This window comes from Chinchilla lanigera, unplaced genomic scaffold (assembly GCF_000276665.1).
Source record: "Chinchilla lanigera isolate Chin_1 unplaced genomic scaffold, ChiLan1.0 scaffold00036, whole genome shotgun sequence".
NCBI lineage: Eukaryota > Metazoa > Chordata > Mammalia > Rodentia > Chinchillidae > Chinchilla > Chinchilla lanigera.
Window position 1 is genome coordinate 11,291,156 of NW_004955437.1, and position 20,088 is coordinate 11,311,243.

A 20,088-nucleotide genomic window follows, 5' to 3' on the forward strand; every position below is an offset into this window, starting at 1 on the left:
TCTGGGGCTTTCCTCTCCACCCTCTATGACTGAGAACATCCTGAGGTCAGGGCACTGCTGCCCCCAGAAGACCAGGTGATTACCGAAGCAGGAAGTCTGCTCCAACGAAGGACATGTAGGAAAAAGCCAAATTCCATGTAAGACATCCACCATTCATAATGGTGATGGCGATGACAATGGCAGATGACATCACTGCGCTCCATCTGCTGGGTGGTATAGCAGGGTTTAAATAGTACCCAAGTGCACTTAGCCTTTTCTGCCAACTTCTGAGGCCAGCGCTGTTCCATTCATCATGTTGCAGTTGGGGAAATTGAGGCACAGGACAGTCAGGCTCCTTGCTCAATATAACACCATCTGTTAAGTGGCTTGGCAGTGACCTTGCACCAGGATGAGACCTCAGAGCCTGGGCTCACTTCCATCTCACACCCCGTGTCAGCAGTGGAGCCCTGCAGATGTTAAACAGTGCTGTCCTTGTGGGAAATGGAACCCAGTGGAATAAAGGCCAGCACTGCACCGGCTTTTCTCCAACACATTATTTATCTCTGTCTGTTCAGGATCTGAGGCCTTGACCATGGAAGGCACTGATACATATTTGATGAATAAATGAATGAATGAAAAAAAAAGGGCTTTGTGTAGGATCCAGCAAATAGCAAGTGTTCGATACTTTGCTGCTATTATTAAGTTTGCTTATTGCTCATGCATCCTGTTCTAGGAAAGGTGGCCTGAGATGCCTTTCTTGGTCAATACTGAAAGATACAGGGAAGTCACAGAAGAGGAAATCGATTCTTTTAGCTGCACTATGGGTGCCAGTGAGGATAATACACTAGGAGACCTTGCTTCGTGTCCAAGTTTTCCCCTTCTGAGTTTTTTGATCTTGTTTACCCTGCAGGCTTTTTGGAGAAAGTGGGAGTTTCCTATATTTGGAAAGCAATGTCCAAAAGTAAAATATCATCATCACTGTTCTCCTTTTGCGGTATTACAGGTCTTCCCAGTTCACCCCTCAAGGAGCTGGTGGGTGACACAAACAGGGACAGGGACAGAAGCCATCTGGCCAGGTGTGAAGGGCTCCCGCTGAGCCCTAGAGAGCTTTCCTGCAAGCAGATACCACAAGTAGATTTTGAAACAGATTCTAAGACAGAACCCAAAATAGAGCCTGGCCCACCATCACCATGCCAATAAACTTCTTAAGAAACATTAAAATTATCTGAACTTATGGAAAAGCAGCAGTACCACCACCCATAAGAAACACGACAACAACAGAGTTTGGATTATAAGCTAAATATTATATCTGAATGCAATGCCTTATCGCTAAGGTTCACATTTCAAAATGTAATTACTTCTTCGTTAAGCATTAGGGGTATTTCAATAATACAAAGAACAGTTTAAGTTCCATTTTGCCAGTGAATAGCTATATGATCTTGTATAAAAAACTAACTTCTCTGAATATCAAGAACTTATTTTCAATGGGCAAATAAATAAATGCCTTGGGCTGTATAGGGCATTGCACAAACTACCCTGAGTGTGTCACATGCCTGGTACCTCAAGTATTTAGCGAATGGGAAGGTCTGGCTAGAAACCTTCTTTGATCCTTTGGCACGGCTAACAACATGCAGATTTTAGCAGGGAGTGCTGGTGCTTGCCTATAGTCTCAGCACTCAGAAGGCTGAGGCAGGAAGATCAGATGTTCAAAGCCAGCCTTGGCAATACAGTGAGTTCAAGACCAGTTTGGGCTGTGTCTCAAAAATCCAGACAAACAACCAGACAAAAATCATACAGTTCCTAATAGCTGCTTAGATAAGTCAGTGCAGAACAGTGAGGATATGTACAAAAAAACCTCCATGGTTAAAAACAAAAAAAATATAATGTGTATATACATATGTATATATTTGCATATGTAAACTTCATTCTTGATAGGGCATGGGCAAGGTGTAACTTCGTACCTGCTTGAAATACGAATTTGAAATTATTGGACAAACTGGGATGAGGGAACAGAGAAAAGAAAGAAAGGGAAAATTATGCATATATGTATATACAGGATAGCTAACATAGTGGTACTACTGGCTTCTATCACTTTATTGAAAGGAACAGTTAATGATTAATTATTTGATCAATCTTGCATGTCTTTATTTGTTTTTCTGAATAACCACTTTGAAGATATCAATATGTAACACAACAACCATTGTTAATTCCCTGTCACCTTGTCTGTAATTCAGTATTGCTTATATTGTTCTTGCGCTATTTTGTAAATGGATGTCTATTTGTTAATATGTTTTCATTCTTTTATTTTTAAAATAAAAAAAGTAAATTATTGCCCAAGTCAGATTATGGAATCAGCTTTTGTTTAGAACCTAGAAGGGACACGGTTCCTTTACATAAAGAAATTTGTCCCTTTTCATAAAGAAATGCCAGGCCAGCTGTGGGTTGGAAAGTTTATGACCTCCCTGGAGAGCTGGGCTACTCACCGAAATGCCTATTAAGTTTTTACAGCCTAAACACAAAGGATAATAAATGCTTTAGATGTCATTTTTCTTTTTTATGTGTCAATCTGAAGTCTCATCGGTTAGTACGAAGACAGGCCATTATCAATTCCTGACAGTTGTACACAAACTGAATCGCTAGGAAACCAGTGGCACTCTCTGAGTTTCATATGAAAATCTGTTTCTTTTGGAGACTGATTTTAATGAAGATGTGGTGTTTTGTTTTTTAATAAATCTGCCATGCAGAAGAGGTGGAAGCCATCAGGGGCTCACTCTTCAGCAGCTAAAGGACTCTTTAAGCAGACAAGCAGGTTTGTGGTTGGCTTTTCCACTGAACACTGTCGTTAGTTGAATCTGGTCTACCTCGTCTGTCCCAGCATGACAGGCGGCTGGGAAATTCACCTGATTATCCTTTCCCGGAGCACCTGTCTGCAGCATAAAATCATTTCTTCCTGTTTTGTGAAAGACATGTGGGACTTTCTTCAGAGACGATAAAATGCTCGGTATCTGCACATTTGAGAATGTTCTGTTTCTTAAAGTATTTTTAAGGTTAATTATTAGTAACTCTATGTTTCATGTTTATTTATCTTCAAAATAGTCTCAATTCTCCTCCATGATATTGTAGATGAAAGAGCAAGCTTTTGTTTGGTAGTGGGTTAGAATCTGATACTCATGACCCTGCCCACTCCCTGCTGGTTTCCATAAAGTAACCAGCTGAGTAACAAGTTATTATTTAATACTATACTCAACTGGATAGGGAATGAGAGTTTTGGTCAGCTTAACATTTTGGATACTGGAAGTTGCTGTGGTGGGTTGACAACTGCAGCCAACTTGCAACATCCAACTCAACTGAACCAGCATGGTGCTGGGTGTGGGGGGCCCACCTGAGGATTGTTGCCGGCAGCATAAGAGACAAAACTGTAGAGGAAGAAGTTTAGAAGCTGCTGGAATGCTGTTAGGGAGCTGTTGGTTTTCCTGGAGGAGCTTGTCATGCTGGCTTTCCTGATTAACTTGGCTGTTCTCATCGTCTGAAGAGCTCGGGATATTACTGTTGCTGAGAATAGCTTCAGCTCACTTTGAGGGAGCTCTGGTCCTCACTTTGAGCATTGCTGCCTGGCTCCAGAGGGGAAGATGGTGCAATGCTCAGTGTCCTGGAGAAGCTTGCCATGTTGGCTTTCCTGATGGAAACTCGGCTATTATCATCAGAGGAGCTCAGGACCTCACTGTTGCTGAGGATGGCTGTGGTACTTTTGGGGGGAGCTCTTCTTACTTTAAGCATTGCTTCCTGGCTCCAGTGTAGATCCCTCAGCCTGCTAGCACAGATCCTTCATCTAGCTGGCACAGACTTTTTAGCTTACACTACAGACTTTGGGGTCTTCCCGGTGCAGATCCTTGAAACAGGCCTGCATGAGATATTGTCGTGGGCTCTTGGCCTCTGGTTGGACTTGTAGAGGCAATGTCATGGGCTCTAGGGCTTCAGCTGAACTCATGCAGGACATTACTGTGGGATCCAGGCCCTCAGCTGGATTCTTTGGTCTTTGGTGTGTGGACAGATTTCCTGCACTCTTTTTGTATACGACTCTTTAGGTAACTACTCTAAAATAATCCTATAAATTATGTGTCCTGTATTGTTTCCCCTTGTAAACCCCAGACTACAACAGTTGCCTTGCATAACTCTAGAGTTTTTAATTTCTGAGTATCAAGTCCTCTGGAGTGAAAGTACATCTAAGTCACTGTGTCCATGCATGGGTTTGACGATCCTATCAATGGGCCGGAGGTCTCAGTGCCATGAGGTTCCCAGACCACCGCCCACCACTGGCAAAACCTTCCAACAGGGGCACATAGTTCAGCCAGCTCTCCTGACAGGCACCCACTGGCTTCTCTTCCAAACAGCATCCCAGACCTGGTACCCACACACTCTCTGGTCATCTGCTCGCCTCATCCTTTTCCAGCGCCACTCTCACCAAACTGCACAAGTGACCTGAAATTTCCAGTGGTTCAAGTGACAATGAGGCAGCATTGTACTAAGTGGTCACAATGTGTGGGTCTTTTTTATAACTCACACAACAGCATGACACAGATATACTGTGAGTCAGTGCCTACAATGTTGAGTATAAAGGGACATGAAATGTTAATTTTCTCGGCATGATTATGGGATGTCTGGAAAGGTTAAGAGATTTGTCCAGGGTCACAGGGGCTGGGAGGATATTGGAGAATGCTCAAAGGAAGAGGACAGAAAGTAAGACTCATGAGGGACCTTAAAGCCTTGCCATTTGTGACAGCATGGGTGAGTTCCAAGGACATTCTATTAAGTAAAATAAACCAGGCACAGAAGGACAAATACCACATGATCTCACTCACATGTGGAATCTAAGGAAGTTGATCCCATGAAGTTAAGAGCAGATTAATGGTTCCCAGATGCTGGGGAGGGAGGACGGAGAGAGGGGTCAACAGGTCCCATCCTACGGTTACCTAGAGGAGTAGGATCTGACATCTACTGCACAGATGGGTAACTATCCTGCACTGCATATTTCCAAATAGCTGGAAAAGATTTCGAACGCTTACCACAAAGAAATGAGAAGTGTTAAGTTGCTAGCTATGCCAATCACCTTGATTTGAGCATTACACAATGCACATATGAATCAAGGCTTCACAGTGTACCCCATCAAGTATACAATTACATGCCAGTCAAAAATAAAAATATAGTGGTACCTCAGTTCACGAACTTAATTCTGCCCACAATTCTGTGAGGTACTGTAAATCAAGAAATCCTTTCAGAAGAAGAAACACCTGACCTATAGCAACTCCAAGATTCCAAGGATATAATGAATTATTATGCTGAAAACAAACTTCTGCTCATATTTCTTCCTCTGTCAAGTCATTCAACAGGCTAAAGTGTAGCATGCACTTATTAAGTTAAGTATGATTTTCTGGAAACAAATTATGGCCTTTGTCAGTGACAGCCTCTGCGGGTCCCTGAATGTAGGTATAACAGGAACAGGCTAAAAGGTGGGCTCACTGGGTATGATGGGGGTCTCTCCGACTGCCACTCCCTCTCTGATCTATCCACAGTGCTGTCACACATTCAGATCTCTGAATGACCTTGGAACAATGGCTTTTAGAAAACTGTCCCCACCCCTGGGATGGCCACTCACTCCGCACCATGCTCCAGCTTTCTGTACAGGTGCGGTCACCCCCTAACATTCCAGAGACATTCCTGGATGGCTACTGTCTGCTCCTGTGAGGAGAGGCTCTCCTTGGAGCAGCATTTGGCCTGGGAGACAGGAAGCGCACCACACAATGGCTGGATATACCAGTGAGTTCTGAGCTTCTGTGGGATGTGCTGCACTTCCTGCCTGTTCTCATGAGCAAATGGGGCTATGTGGGCCCCATGTCCAAACATAGTAGGCCATGAGGATGAGGCTGGATGCTGGGACACACACCAGGAGCCTTCTAGCCCCAGAGAAGGCACCCACCCTTTCTCAGTGAGGTAAGTCGCCCCTGCAGAGAAGGGGCAGCTTCAGGTTCAGATCCCCCTTGGACAAAGGGGTCGGGGGGGACACTGCTTGACCACGTGCTGTGATCTCAGAACAGGTAGAAGGGTTGTGGTGAGGGTGAGTTGCTCAGAAAGTGTGGGGTAAGTCTCAACACAGCTCAGAAACCAGAACTTCATATATCAGGCTTAGTTTGGTGGATATGGATCAAAAGACTTCAGCAGCAGAGGTACTCCAGCCAGTCCTAGTCGACCCCACCTGTACCCACCTGCGATGAGCAGAGACAGCTGGCTTTGTACAATGAGCTCTGCCTGAGCTCCATTCAGACCAGCAGTGTTGGAAGAGGGGGCGCTATCAATATCTTTAAGAGCTCTCCAGGGTATAGCAATGTGCAAGCCAGTTTACGAACCACTGGAATCGAGTACAATGTAAATTTCATTACCCATCTTTGGATTCCTTTCATGTTTCTAAGATAAGAAGACTATTTTCAGAAATCTGAGAAGGAAGTGGAAGGACACCAACCCTGTGTGTGCCACATACAGACACAAAGCCCTACAGCTCATCAGATATCTTTTCTCTTCTATTTAGGGCTTCAAACTTCCAGATTTTTCTGCAAACACTTCTGGTACAAATGCGAGAGTAAGTTCACAATGCCACCAATGGCATTTCCAGAGAAAGGGGAATATGACAGAACTCTATCCAGCTGAGTTCCTCTTCTCTTTAGTACTTTTGCTCTAGCACTGTCAACAAAATTTAGGAAATTAGAGTCTGAAGGGCCCCTAGTGCAGCAAGCTAAAAGGACCATGAGGAGACTTTCTAGGTCAGCGTGAAGAATAGGATTGGTATCTGCCTCTGCACCCTTCCAGTACATGAGAACAGTGACAACTGACGGTTGCTCCCTGGGGTGGCTGCTTTCCTGTAGTGCTCTGTGTAGAAGTGGGGCTGAGATTAAGCCAGTGATGCCAACAGGTGACCCCACCACATGTTTCCCATTTCACTGACTTCAAATATCAAAGACTTTAAAGAACGGATCTTCAGATCAACAAATTAAGGGGAAAGTTTTCTTCTGGGAAACTTTGTTTGGTGTCCTGAATTTTACACTTGAATCTCTTCGTGATAACAAGCAATGATCAGTTTTGGACAAAGAATTCACAACTTTTCTCAACGCATCTCTTTGGCCTCCTTAATTTAGCTCACGTTTAAGAAGCACAACAGAGATCCTTGGTTGTTGTAATGCCACTGCTTTAACTTAAGTGATTACATGCTTGAAAGGGAAGGGCCATGTTTCTGTGGTTCGGGTGTGTGTGTGTGTGTGTGTGTGTGTGTGTGTGTGTATGTGTGTGTGTGTACACCTGCATGCTCATGCTCATGTGTTTGTGTGTGTGTTGGGACGGGGTGGGAGGGAAACCACTTTCTGTGAGCTGGAAACTCAGCTGGAGCTAGGACATTCCAACAAACTAGGAAGGGCCAGCTGCTACTTTCAGAGCATATCTGAAAAGATACCCGCGAGGATGTTGGAGATCCCTAACATTTACCAAGCACCGAGTATTTGTTGGGCTCAGTGCATACATTTCTTTAATCCTCTTGCCAAGCTAATAAGGTATGTATTACTATTATCCCTACTTTACAGATGAGAAAACTAAGGCACAGAGGCAGGATAACTTGCCTACAATGATTCAGAGCTATCCGCAAAAAAATACATATAACCCATTTGAGTCTTTCCAGAATACCCCTATAGTTCTAAAGAATATTAGCTGCTTTCTCATTAGAACCCAAGCACCTCCTTCCCCACTGTCCCATTTTTCCTGGAGAACAAATTAAGTGACTCAGTTCCTTGTAGACAGTCCCCCTTCTGTCTTGCTGTATAAAATCTACCCTCCTCAAGTTCAAATACCAATATTTCCATGAAGTCATCCAAAGAACTCAAATATAACCACCTTCAAGAACTCTGTGTCCCTTTAATTCCACAAAATGTTCTCTGCCAAGTGGTTGCTTTAGTTATGTATCACACAAAAGTACTTTAAATTCCTTTCTGCACAAACACAATGCCTGGTCAATTGAGGTCTCTAATAAATAGCTCTTTACTATTGTATCTTGAGCTACAAAGAGTTGTGAACATCTTGTGATGTTCTTGGGGAGGGTGCATAAACAAAGGAGCATGGTGGAGGCCAGGAGAAAGCTGTGAAGTTTTACCCTCTGTATTGCAGTTTCTGAAAATGTCCCTTCCTCAGTCACCACATAGGACTTGAGGTCAGCTTTACACTCAGGCAATCTGGTGACTGTCATCCTTGTTGGAGCAAAGTCTCTGGATGTACATTTCCACTCTGGACACCAACACAGGCAGTTCCAGGTCTCTCTAATCTGACTTTTTGAACGGTAGTATGCTACGATAGGTAGTAGACTCTTCCACTGCACTAGCCTAAGAACTGGTAAATACAGAGACATGTTTAAAATATGTAGGAACCAACAACCAGATGATCGAATCCATTTCAAACGATGGCTCAGAACTGCAATCATGAACAATACAACCATGGGTTGTGCTTCTAACACATAACCACACCCGGGGGTCCCAGGGTGTCCCCTGTGCCCCAGACAATAAAGAATTCAGGGGCTTTCTTTAAGTAAGAGTAAGTTATGTATGGATGATAAATGGTTATGCAACATAATTTGCGTTTCCTCCTTCTCACCATATGACAAACAACTGTCCTTTTGTGTGCATGTGAGTGTGTGCATGCGTGAACTATTTAGATAAGCTTCAGCTTGTTCTTTTACTCTGTATGAGAGAATAAAAATGCTTATTCTACAGGCATGGAATTTTTCCATAATAGACAACCACATAAAAAAAAATGCACATCATCAGGGGACAGGCGTGACAATTAAACAACCACTGCAGACCCTCGGGGAGGAGAAGCCGGTGGGATGCTAAGCCTCAGGATGCAACATTTATTTTCACCTGAACTTTCCTGATGGACCTCCGTGCAAGGAAAATGAATTGCTTTTTCACCTGACAAAGAAAATGCAGGCAGCTGCTCTCCAACTTCAATTCCCAGAGGGCTGAAGAAGGAATCTGCCATCTGCAGAACAGCTTTTGTTTCATGGGAAGCCCACATCCCAGGATGTTTAAGTGACACACCACAAAGGAGGACTGTCCCCCAGGGAGGGCATCCTGATCGCAGTGGTTAATATGTGCATGTTTCTTGGTTAATCATTGATTCACAACCTCCTAGACGCGAAGGACACAAATTCTCCTTGTTGACAAAGGTACATTCAATAGGAGATCATGAGAATAAGTCCACTGGGAAAGAGATGACCAAGCGGGTCACATAACAGACAAGACCGGGGAAAGCAGGCAATGCTGATCTCATATTCAAAAGCAGCAGCTGGCCCCTGCCTAACTTATTCTAATTAATACAGCCTTCACCACATGCCTGTCTGGCACTGACTCCGAGCGGAAAACTATTAACCAAAGTCTTATTTCCTTATACATAAGAGGCTCCGCCCAGGCAGGTCCAGCAACAGCAACCATGAACAATTCAGACCGCATGCAGGTGCATACCTTCACCTCCTGGTTGGTAAAGACCTCCACGTCCACCACACAGGCGACCAGCGTGGAGACATCACAGTCCATGCTAGGGGCTGGCATCCCCTCCCAAGTTCGCAGTGAAGAGCCAGGCACCCTGCGCCGGGCGTGGAGGGCAGAGGCTCTGGTGGGCAGGCGGGTGGTGCGGGGCCGGCCCGGAGGCTGCCCTGCTCTGGAGCACGGGCACCTGGTGCCCACTCTCGCTGCGCACAGCCCTCTGTGACTGAGGCGCGCAGGGGAGGACCGAACGGTCCAGCTCGCTCATGGCAATGACATCACCGCCGAGACTGACACAAGCTGAAGCTGGGTTTTTTTTTTCCCCCTGCAAGCCTTTTATCTCCAGGCAGCGCAGTGGAGCAAATTGAACATGATTATGTGCTAAATCTGAACTCCGACTGAATCAATTCAGGCAGTGTTAGCGAGGAACTGAGTCATAGCTGTTGTTTCAGCCGGGTGCTTGTGTTTGCAAAAAAGCAGGGGTTGGTTGGGGGCATCTGACACCAGAGGTTCTGCTCTGGCAGGAGGGGTGAGCGGAATTCTGAAAGCACCTCCTGGGGCTCAGGTTTGACAATTTTCTGCCTCGGAGACGAACAGCAAGTTGGGGCATTTTACAAATGACTTGCCTCCTGTTAATTGCTCCGTGCAACTCGGAGCAGCCGTGCATGTTCTGGGCATCCTAATGCATCCCAGGCACGGGCTGAATAGAAATCCATTCTTGGGGTGACTAAGGAGCGGGTGGACCGTTATTTCGGCAGGCTGGTAAGAGGAGATGATTAGTGGCTGGGGGAAATTCTACTTGAAGCACACAAGTGCAGACCTGTAACTTCTAAAAGCTAAAAGCACTCTCATAAGCTCAGGACTTCAGACTGTCTCCAAGGTCATTCAAACCAAAGGCAGGCAGTGGAATGGAGTTAAAGCAAATGCCTCGCCGGGGGACAGATGGCAGAGTCACTGATGTGGGTCGCTGTCAGAGCCTCCGGCGCTACTTCACCTGAGACTCTGGATGCAACCCTTTGCTCTGCCAGCCTCTTCCTTTTGATGGTGAAACCCTGAAGGGCTGGGTTGTGGCTAACTTGCCTCATATTTTGAGCTGTTAGCAGAGAGAGGCAGGCATGAGAAGATGATATATGTGTAATGACTCAATCAAACAGGAGTAGCCTTCTTTCACAGTGGGAATGAGCAAGGGAGGAATAGCACATTGGTTTTAATTTTACCCTTGCTTATGTAGATCTCACTGACATCCTAGCAAGAGCTGTCCCCAGTAAGAACACAGCTGCCTCTCCAAGAGCCATAGGAACATTATGATTTTTTTTTTCTTGAGACAAGGTCTCACTATGCAGCCCAGGCTAGTTTCAAACTCATGGCAATCCTCCTGCCTCAGCTTCTCGAGTGCTGGGATTATAGGCGTGCACCACCACACCCAGCAGGAATGTTGTGATTTACAACAGATTGGTACCTCTCCAGCACACAATTGGACAAAACACTCCTATTTCACATGCAGATGAGAAAGGTGACATTTCAAGTGCAGAAGTTTGGTCTCTGGATCACACTTGACTGCAGCATTCCCTTCCACCCCACATTTTCCATGCTAAAAGGGACTTGTCCCCAGACAGATACTTAGATAAATGTCACTGTGTGTGCTCACGTGGCTCTACCATGTTCTCGGGCACTATGGGAGACATAAAGTCCCGTGTGCATATAACTCAGTAGCACTTTCTGAGGGGTGACTGTGTGTGAAAGATAAAATGATGAGAAATCACACTTTACCACCTTCAATGTGTTTAACATCCAGGGGGCGGAAAAGATGAGAAGACAGCATGGATCCAATGACAGAGCAGTGGTGACGGAGGCAGAGGAAGTGTGGGCAGTGTTCTGAGGGGTCGCTGAAGGGAGCCATGGCCGGGGAATATTAGATGCAGCCTTAGAATGGCACGTGGGTGGTAGGAGGGCCTGACCTCTGTTCTGACCTTGAAACATGGCTACAACTTTGTGTGGCAGAGGAGTAAGCAGAGCCCTCTAGCCAGGGAAGAATGGACTGGAAATGCTCTTGGGGTGATGGAAGAAGAGGATGTCTGGGGCAAGGCATAGGAAGGGTTAAGTTTAACTAAAGCCTGAAATATACAAGGAAGAAAAGCCAGATGATGCCAAACTTGTGGGGCCTACAGCACCCACCTGGCTGACCATGAAGGACCAGGCAGAGTTGCTGAGTAGGTACATGGGGTTTGCATAATTACAGCCAAAATGGAAAGTATACACAAATATAAGCACGTTTCTCAATACCATTGGAATCTATCCAAGAGGGCATTTTTTTCATACCCTGAAATTTATTTTTTAAGATTTCCTAGTAGAAGCATAGCAAAAAATGTCCAGCAATGCACTGTCTGCAAAGGAATATTTGGATTTGTAGTGTTTTGGATCTCTGTGGTATATCTTCTCCAGGGACCAGAAAAATATCTGACACTTGGGAGGTCCTCTAATAAACACAGGAAATACAAATGGATAAATACTGTGACTGAGTGACTCTGAAAAGGCAGATACAGAGACACAGACCAATAGAGATGCCTCTTGACCTCCCAGGACCTCCTAAGGGTGGCCCTTGCAGGGGGCATGTATGTGTGTGTATCTGGAGATCACGCCATTAATCTGAGAGTGGAGCCCTGGTGTGGAAAGCCCTGCTCAACTCACCTGGCCACAGTGGCTCAGCAGTGGCCCAGCAGTGGCCCAAATCACTGTCCTTCCATTGCCTGACCTCAGAGAGGGAAGGCACAAGGTATGGCACAGACATCTTCCCCAAGGTCACTTCCCCTTGCCTCAGGCAGGCCATTCTCAGAAGCTACAGCTGAGCTGGTGCTGTCCCCTCCACTTGTGCAGGAGGATCTGCCACCTTGTATCCTCCCACAGGTGGTGATGGTAGCCTTGGCCACATGGACTCTGTTAAGGGACACAGAAGTCCCTGTTATGCTGTGCGTTGTCCGAAGTTTGGTTTGTTCTATCCCCCACTGCAGATCACTTAGGACTGTTTTTGTACCAGAGAATTTCAACATATTCAGAAGTAGTACACAATGGGCCTTCAGGAACCCACTCCCAGGTACTGAAATAACAAATGTGTGTGAGGGTGCTGTTGGTCTCCTATGCCTGTCTCCTGAGTGTGGGCCCCAGAACAATGCACCTGCATCACATAGGAACTTGGAAAGGCAGGTTCTTGGCCTCACCCACTTCCATGCACAGATTACTCTGAAGCAGACATCTGATATCATTTCATCTGCAAATATTTAAGCAGATATCATTAAGAGACAGGGTTCTTCTTTTGCAATCAAAACACTTACCATCACACATCCAAAAAGCAAGAATAACCCCCTAAGATCCCCCCAACACCCCGTTGGCATGCACATTATTTCTCTAGCCACACTGGCACACCATGTCCTTGCAACCCTGGGCCCCTCTCCTCCTCCCCACCTGTCCTTTCTCTCCTGTCTCACAGTGAGTTTGCTAACATAAGGTGGGGCCTGGACTTCTGTGTCTCATATCCGTTTGCGCCCACAGTACTTTCTTCCACCTCTTCTTTTTGTCCTGAGGTTTGTTATTGATGGCCAGAACTCATGCTTGTTGTCAATTACGATTTCTGGGTTTTCTTGGTGAGATACATATAATGTCATTCAACTGGTACCTCCACGACCCACAGGCTAGACCCAGAGGCAGAGATTCAGGCATGGCACAGCCCCTGCAAGGACAGTGTGGTGTCCAGCCCTCAGTGGGTACATGATTCCCACTGATGGGTTTTTGTTTTCCAAGCCTCTACCTACTCATTTGCTAGAAGTTATAAGCAATGGTTGTCTTTTTTACATTTATTCCTGCTTCCCTACTATCTTCCAGAAATAATGGAAGCTTTTCTTTCCTTTTGAAAGTATCATTATAAACTCTTGGGTTAGACATATTCAATGGGTTTCAACCCACTGCAGTTTTATCTCACTGAAGCTCACTCGGCCTGTCTTGGCTGGAGGGAGTGTAATAAGGTTGGTACCCAAGTCCTTCCACAGGAACCCAGCAGTCTTTGCCTCTGGTATGACAAGATGTTCCAATCTCGTCTTGTTCATTTCCTGCCCCAGATAAGGAGTCAGGCATTTCTCCAAGGAGCCTCAGTTCCATTTAGTAAGTATTTCAGCCTATTTTAAGATCACAATCTATATATTTAGAGATGTTCTTTGTACTTGGCTGGGTATTGTTTACAAGGCTGTTCATGGACACAGCTAGGGGAGATATAAATACATTTTAAAGATAACATACACCATGAGTTGAGATGGAGAATTCCAATTCAAACCCAGGGCCACAAGCCTCCAGCTCAATCTTATCTGTCTGTCTTCTGTATCCCTTCCTTCCATACCACCTCGGTTCTGACTAGTGACATTTACCTTGTCCCGTACTAGATGCACAGCAGCTGCAGAACCATAATATAAACGCTAACAGGAAGAGCTTAAGGAATTTTTCCAGTTCTTTTGGGCCTTAGGATAGATTTCATTTACAAAGTACATATTATTTTGCTTCATAGTTGTTTGGAATAATTTCTCTATTCTACTAAGTAGATATCGTTAGGCTCATTTGTTTCACTTTACTACTTCTAATTCCTAAGAATTGTTTTTCCTTTGAGACATAATTTTGCTTTATAATGATATAAAGTATTTACATGGCTCAGAAATCAAAACTGCAAATCTACAAAGAAATCTGACTTCTACCCCTGGTCTCTTCTACCACATCTCCCTCCAGCACATGTTACTGTTTATTCTTTGTTTCATTTGTAAAAAACACTAAGACAGACAGACAGACAGACACACACATACACACACAGTGGGCTACAGAAAACTATCATACAGCTGTCTTAACAACAATAAGCTAAACATAAATGAAAATAAAGCACCTTGGGGAATTGAAGAAAGAAATGTAAATGAGCGAAATCCCATAAACCCACGGAGTGTTTCCCATAGGAGAAGAAGCACAGGTTTGCTTCCATCCTTGGTGTCATGGTGGGAGAAAGAAGCTGCCACCATGGACAAATGCAGCGAACTGGATGTATTCACAGCCAACTTTTACAGCTTCACATGCACTACAAGAATGGATCAGAATCCCAAACTCTGTCCAAAGAACAAGCTTATAAAACCAGTACTTTATCCAAGACTGACCTGAAATGAAGAAAAGGTGTATGGGGAACCACGAAGTATTCTAGCACATGTATAATTAGCCTCCTAAAGTAAGAAAATGGTGCAGAAGTATATGAGGAGATAAGGGCACAAGTTTCCTGCAAATTGGTGCAAAAGTCTAAGAAGACTGCTAAACTCCATGATCACCATACTTAGATGCCACATAAACTCTTACTCTTAAAGAGGAAATAGTAAAAGAAAAAGAAAAAGACATTAGACAGAGGGGAACAATGAAAAGAATATGTCTGACTTTTCATTAGAAATAATAGTGGCCAGAATATACTGTAATAGAATACCATATTTAAAATCAATAAAGAAAAAGATATATTATCAATCTAGCTTTCTACATGCAGCAGAAAAAAAAAGGACTTTCATGTATGAACCAAACCCTTATGTGCTACATGCATAGAAGTCAAGGGCCACATATTACATAACTGATTTACTTGAAATGTCTCTCAAAGTAGACTAATAGTTGTTTGAACTGTGGACATAAAAAGAGTATCCTGCTAAAAGCCATGAGGGACCATTTGGGACACAGAATTATTCTAGAACAGGACAGCGAAAATAGTTGTGTAACCACATATGTTTATTAATCCCTACATTGTACACCTGAAATGAATTTATGCCCTGATACAATTATTAAATAATGTGAGGACAAAAGCGTTTTCACAGGAAAAAAAGCAGAAGTGACCCCCTGTTTTCCATCTAAACTACTGGAAATGAGTAAAAATTTCCTCAGACTGAAGGTAATGATACCCAAAAGAAACCAAGATTAGAGGATGGCAAGAGAGCAGCAGAGTCAGTGAACTTGTGGGTGAACAGAAAAGCTTTTAAGGTAAGATGTCAAGAATGAATTGTGGCATTTTCAGCCTATGTATGCAGAAGTAACATATATAACCACAAGGGCCTAGACACTGGCGGGTGTGAGCAGAATCCTACTATTGTGATAACCTTACTTTGTGCAGCTATGTGGTACTAGATAAAGGTAAGCTGTGATAGGTTACAGATACCTCGTGTTTTCTCTAGTTCAGAGCAACCACTGAAAAATAACAAAAGAATTATTTAAAAAGTCCATGGAAAAGCAAACAGGATAATAAAATAAGAAATAATTTAAAGAGAAGGCAGAAAAGGAGGAATAGGAATTAGTTCAGATGGAACAAACAGAAAACAAATGCCAAGAAGATAGATTTGACCCAACCATACTGATAATTACTTTAAATGCAAATGGACTGCCAACATTTAATTAAAAGAAATTATCAGGCTGGGTACTATAACTCAGTGCTACAGTGCTTGCTTTGCATATGTGAAGCCCTGGGTTTCATGCCCAGCACCACAAACAAACAAACAACAAAAATCTCACTAGGTAAAAAGAACAAGTCTCTCTTTCCTCTTCCTTTTCTCCTTGACCCTCAAAGGTATATTCTAAATCTGAAGACTCTGACTGGTTGAAAGTAAAAGGCTAAACATAAACCATGCAACCAATAAACATAAGAAACCAGGAGTGCTTACACCAGAAAAAGTAGATTTTTAAGTTGAAGAGAATTACCAGAGATAAGGATGTAAAGACAGACACTTTATAAAGTCAAGAAAATATGTCAATCCTAGATGTAAGTGCATAAATAACGAAAATGCAAAACCATGAAGAGGAATTTGACAGAACTAAAGGGAGAAATACAGGCCTACAATCACAGTTGGTTATTTTAACACCTCTCCCTCAGAAACCGGTAGGGAAAAAAACCAGCAGGGAAAAAAACCAGCAAAGACAAAGGATTTGAATAACTCTACAAACCAGCTTGACCTAATTGGTATTTATATAATACTGTCCCCCACAACGACAGAACACACATTCTTCTCAACTGCTGGGTAATAAAATAAAGCTTGATAAACCAAAAAGGATCAAAATCACTGTCACACTGACTCCCAAAATACGGCCCAGGAAACCTAAAGATACCTTGAGGAGGACCTCAAGGTCAAAACGCTTTTCAAAATATTGAAGTATTACTTGCCTTTTTAAATTCTATTTTTGCATTAGTGTAGGGTTTTTACAGAGGCCAAATAACATGTGTCATCACCAAGGCTGAATGAAACAAAATGGGAAAACCCAGTTGTTCTCAAATTATGCCACACATTGGAGAAATTAGCAAAAATATAAACTCAGTTTCATGCCTTTCATATTTTTTGTTTTGAAAATGTAGTTGTTTTTCCATAAAAAACTGCTATTTATGTTAAATAGTTTGTTCAGTATTTTTAAAACCTGTTTTAATTTCTAATCTGATAAATATAAATATCTATGATGCACATAAACTGAAATTCTATGGAGTGCTTAATAATTATTAATTATGTAAAAGTAGTGAGACTAACATTTTGGTAACTGCTGATGGTAAAACATATGCTTGATAATGTGGAATTCAATAAAAATACATAATATTCTATTGAAATTGCATAGAATTTTCTATAGAATATTCATAGAATATTCTATTGAAATTATAATACATAATATTCTAATAAAATTCTATTGAAATACATTCAATAGAAATCAATAAAAATACAACATCTATAAACCTTAGGTATCTGAAATAAAAAAACTATACTCAGAATTCTGAGTAATCCTTCAATCAAAGGAAATCTTACTGGAAATTTTAAGAAATATTTTAAACCTAATGATAATGAAACAATATCAAAATTGATAAACAGCTAAACAGCACTAGGAGGAGTTGTACATCTTTGGGTGTTGCTATGATTTAAATGTGAAGCATCTCCCACAAATGCATTTACTGAGGGCTTGGTCCTTAATCCATCAATGTTTTAAGGTGGAGGATGGAGGGGTGATTGGGTCATGAAGGCACTGATTTCGTCAATGGATTGATGAGTTCATTGGCTGAATAGGCTATTAAGAAGTGGAACCTTGTAGGAAGAAGTAGTTCACTGAAGGTGCCTTTAAAGGGTTAATCCTGTCCCCAGCCTCCTCCCTCTGGTTCTTTCCCTTTCTCTCTGCTTCTTGTCTGCCATGAGGTGAGCGGCTTTCCTCCGCCAGGCTCTTCTGCCTTAAGCTTTCTTCCTTGGAGCCAGAGAACCATGGACTGACACTTCTGAAACCATGAACCAAAATAAACCTTTCCTCCTTTGAGTTGTTGATGTCAAGTATTTTACCACATTAATGAAGAGCCAACCCAGATGTCTGTGTCATTAAGGAGAGCGTAAGGTAATCATACACCAACCTTCTACAAACTCATTGAGAAAACAGAGAAAAAACAATGCTGATGCCCAAATTTGATAAAGACATTAAAATAAATAAATATGCATAATATTTCACTGGTATAATATTTAATCCCTAAACAAATTCTTTAAACAAATCAATGGCAATATAGATAAATATTTATGTACAGTAATTATAATAGTAAAAAAAGCTAATAGCATATATATCCCAGCATTAGGGACTAGTAAAATGTTATGATAAGTCCTCAGGATGAAATAGTAAACATATACTACAAGTATCTTCTCATAGAAATTAATACAGTGGGATAAGATGTACATTAAGTAAAATATGTATATAATCAGATACTATTATTATATGTAATGTACAAACATATAAAAAAACCTAAAAAGATATATACTAGAATATCAGTAGTGCTGAATTCTGTATTGAAGGGATGGCCACTAACTTTTAAAAAAAAATTTGCCCAAGTTATCTGCAGTGTAATTGTGTCACCTTAATACTGGTTGGAGGAAAACCCAACTAATTCTTTAAAAAAACTGGAAATTACAATCCTATAGCTCATATAAGGGTACTTCTCTGCAAACCCTTTGGAAGGAATCAGACCTATACCTGCATTTTATAGCTGGAAGATTGAGTTTCCATGCTTGCAGACACACTGACGTACACCAGGTAATTCATCAGGCTTGTGACGGAACCAAGTCTCCCTTGGCATCTAGGTGGCCCTCTCAACATATGCCCTTTGCATTAGGTCACAGAGCATGGCAAATGGCATTGGCATTGATGAATGAAAATTCTTCACATTTAACCATTGCTGTTAGGTGCAAAAGCCCAGAAGATTTATTCTAGTTTAAGCCTAAAATGTAAAGGCTAAGTATCTTCTACATATTTTCTGTTATGTAGAATATTCCAATTCACTAAAATCTCAAATTAAAGGAATCTATTAAAATTAGAATTACCAGCTGGGTGTGGTGGCTCGTGCCTGTAATCCCAGCACCTGGGAGGCTGAGGCAGAGGATTGCTATGAGTTCAAGACCAGCCTCATCTACAAAGTGAGTTCAAGGCCAGCCTAAAGTGCATAGCAAAACCCTGACCACCCCCCCCAAAAAAAAGAATTAGAAATACCAGTTGCACCATAAACTTTAATGGTCTGTCAAAGAATTCTGGCAAAAAATAAATAAATAAAATAAAAATAAATAAATAGATAAATAAGAAGAAGAAGGAGAAAAATAGCCCTTGTTCAAAGTGTCCAGGTTTCCCACAGAAACATCCCACACTCAGGGGTGGCTGTCACACCCGGCATCTGAGCTGGCTCACGAAGGGACATCTGTTTGACAGAAGCTTTTTCAGAGAACAAAAGCCATACTTCTTTCTTGGCATCATAATGAGTCAATCAAACTGAAGTGAGAAGAAATTAGCAGAAGCTCTTACTGCTCAAAGTCTGGAGGAGACGGTTGGCAGATGTAGGCACCGAGCAGATGACTCTCTGTGGATGTCACAGGTGGAGCCCTTACTTTAACCGTGAAGTTTAGCTACCCGGTGACAGCACGTCTAATAAAACAGCAGCGATGACACTCATGATGCTTTTTGTGTGCATGAAAATAAATGGCCGTTTTGTGGTATATGTAATGCAACTCAACTCCGATTCTGCAGGCAATGACAGAATGCTTTCTCACTCCTCAAGCATCTAATAAATCCATATTCGGTGCCAGGACTGGTATGTGAGCGCCCTTGCTCAAACACGGACTTCCAGGCAGCAGGCAACATTTCCTCCACGATGCAGGAGGCACCCACACCCACAGTGAGGGGCACCTGGGCCACCCCACCCCTGCGCAAGCCCTGCCACACCATCCTTCGCCCATCCCTAATGCTTCTTCCTGTCACATCTGCCAGATCCCTTCTCATTCAGTCACGGGGACCAGGGCTCAGGTCCAGATCTGGCTTTTGCCCCCAGCTGCTTGGCAAAGTTGGTAACTTGGCAAAAGTCAATTGCCATCAATGGGCTCCTATTTCCTCCACAGTTAGATGAGGGGGTTGGGTCAGCCGGGGGTGGCACCTTGGGAGTGAGAAAGACCTGAGGCCACTTCCTGTGTCCCCAGGGAAGAGCATTCCACAGTCTGCTGCCACCATG

At 42.9% G+C, this 20,088-nt stretch overlaps 1 protein-coding gene across 6 annotated transcripts in view; it reads right to left on the reverse strand.

The window, feature by feature from the left end:
- The window catches only part of Rcan2 (regulator of calcineurin 2), a 163,294-nt gene that overhangs the window by 47,961 nt on the left and 95,245 nt on the right, over window positions 1–20,088 (reverse strand). Inside the window, exon 1 of one of the 6 annotated variants that reach the window (XM_005389855.2) lies at window positions 9,528–9,824. The exons of the other annotated variants lie outside the window; for them this stretch is intronic. Within the exon in view, the coding sequence (XP_005389912.1) occupies window positions 9,528–9,614 (87 nt within the window). The 5' untranslated portion in view covers window positions 9,615–9,824. Of the gene's footprint in view, window positions 1–9,527; window positions 9,825–20,088 lie in introns of those variants that run through there. 6 annotated transcript variants of the gene reach the window in all.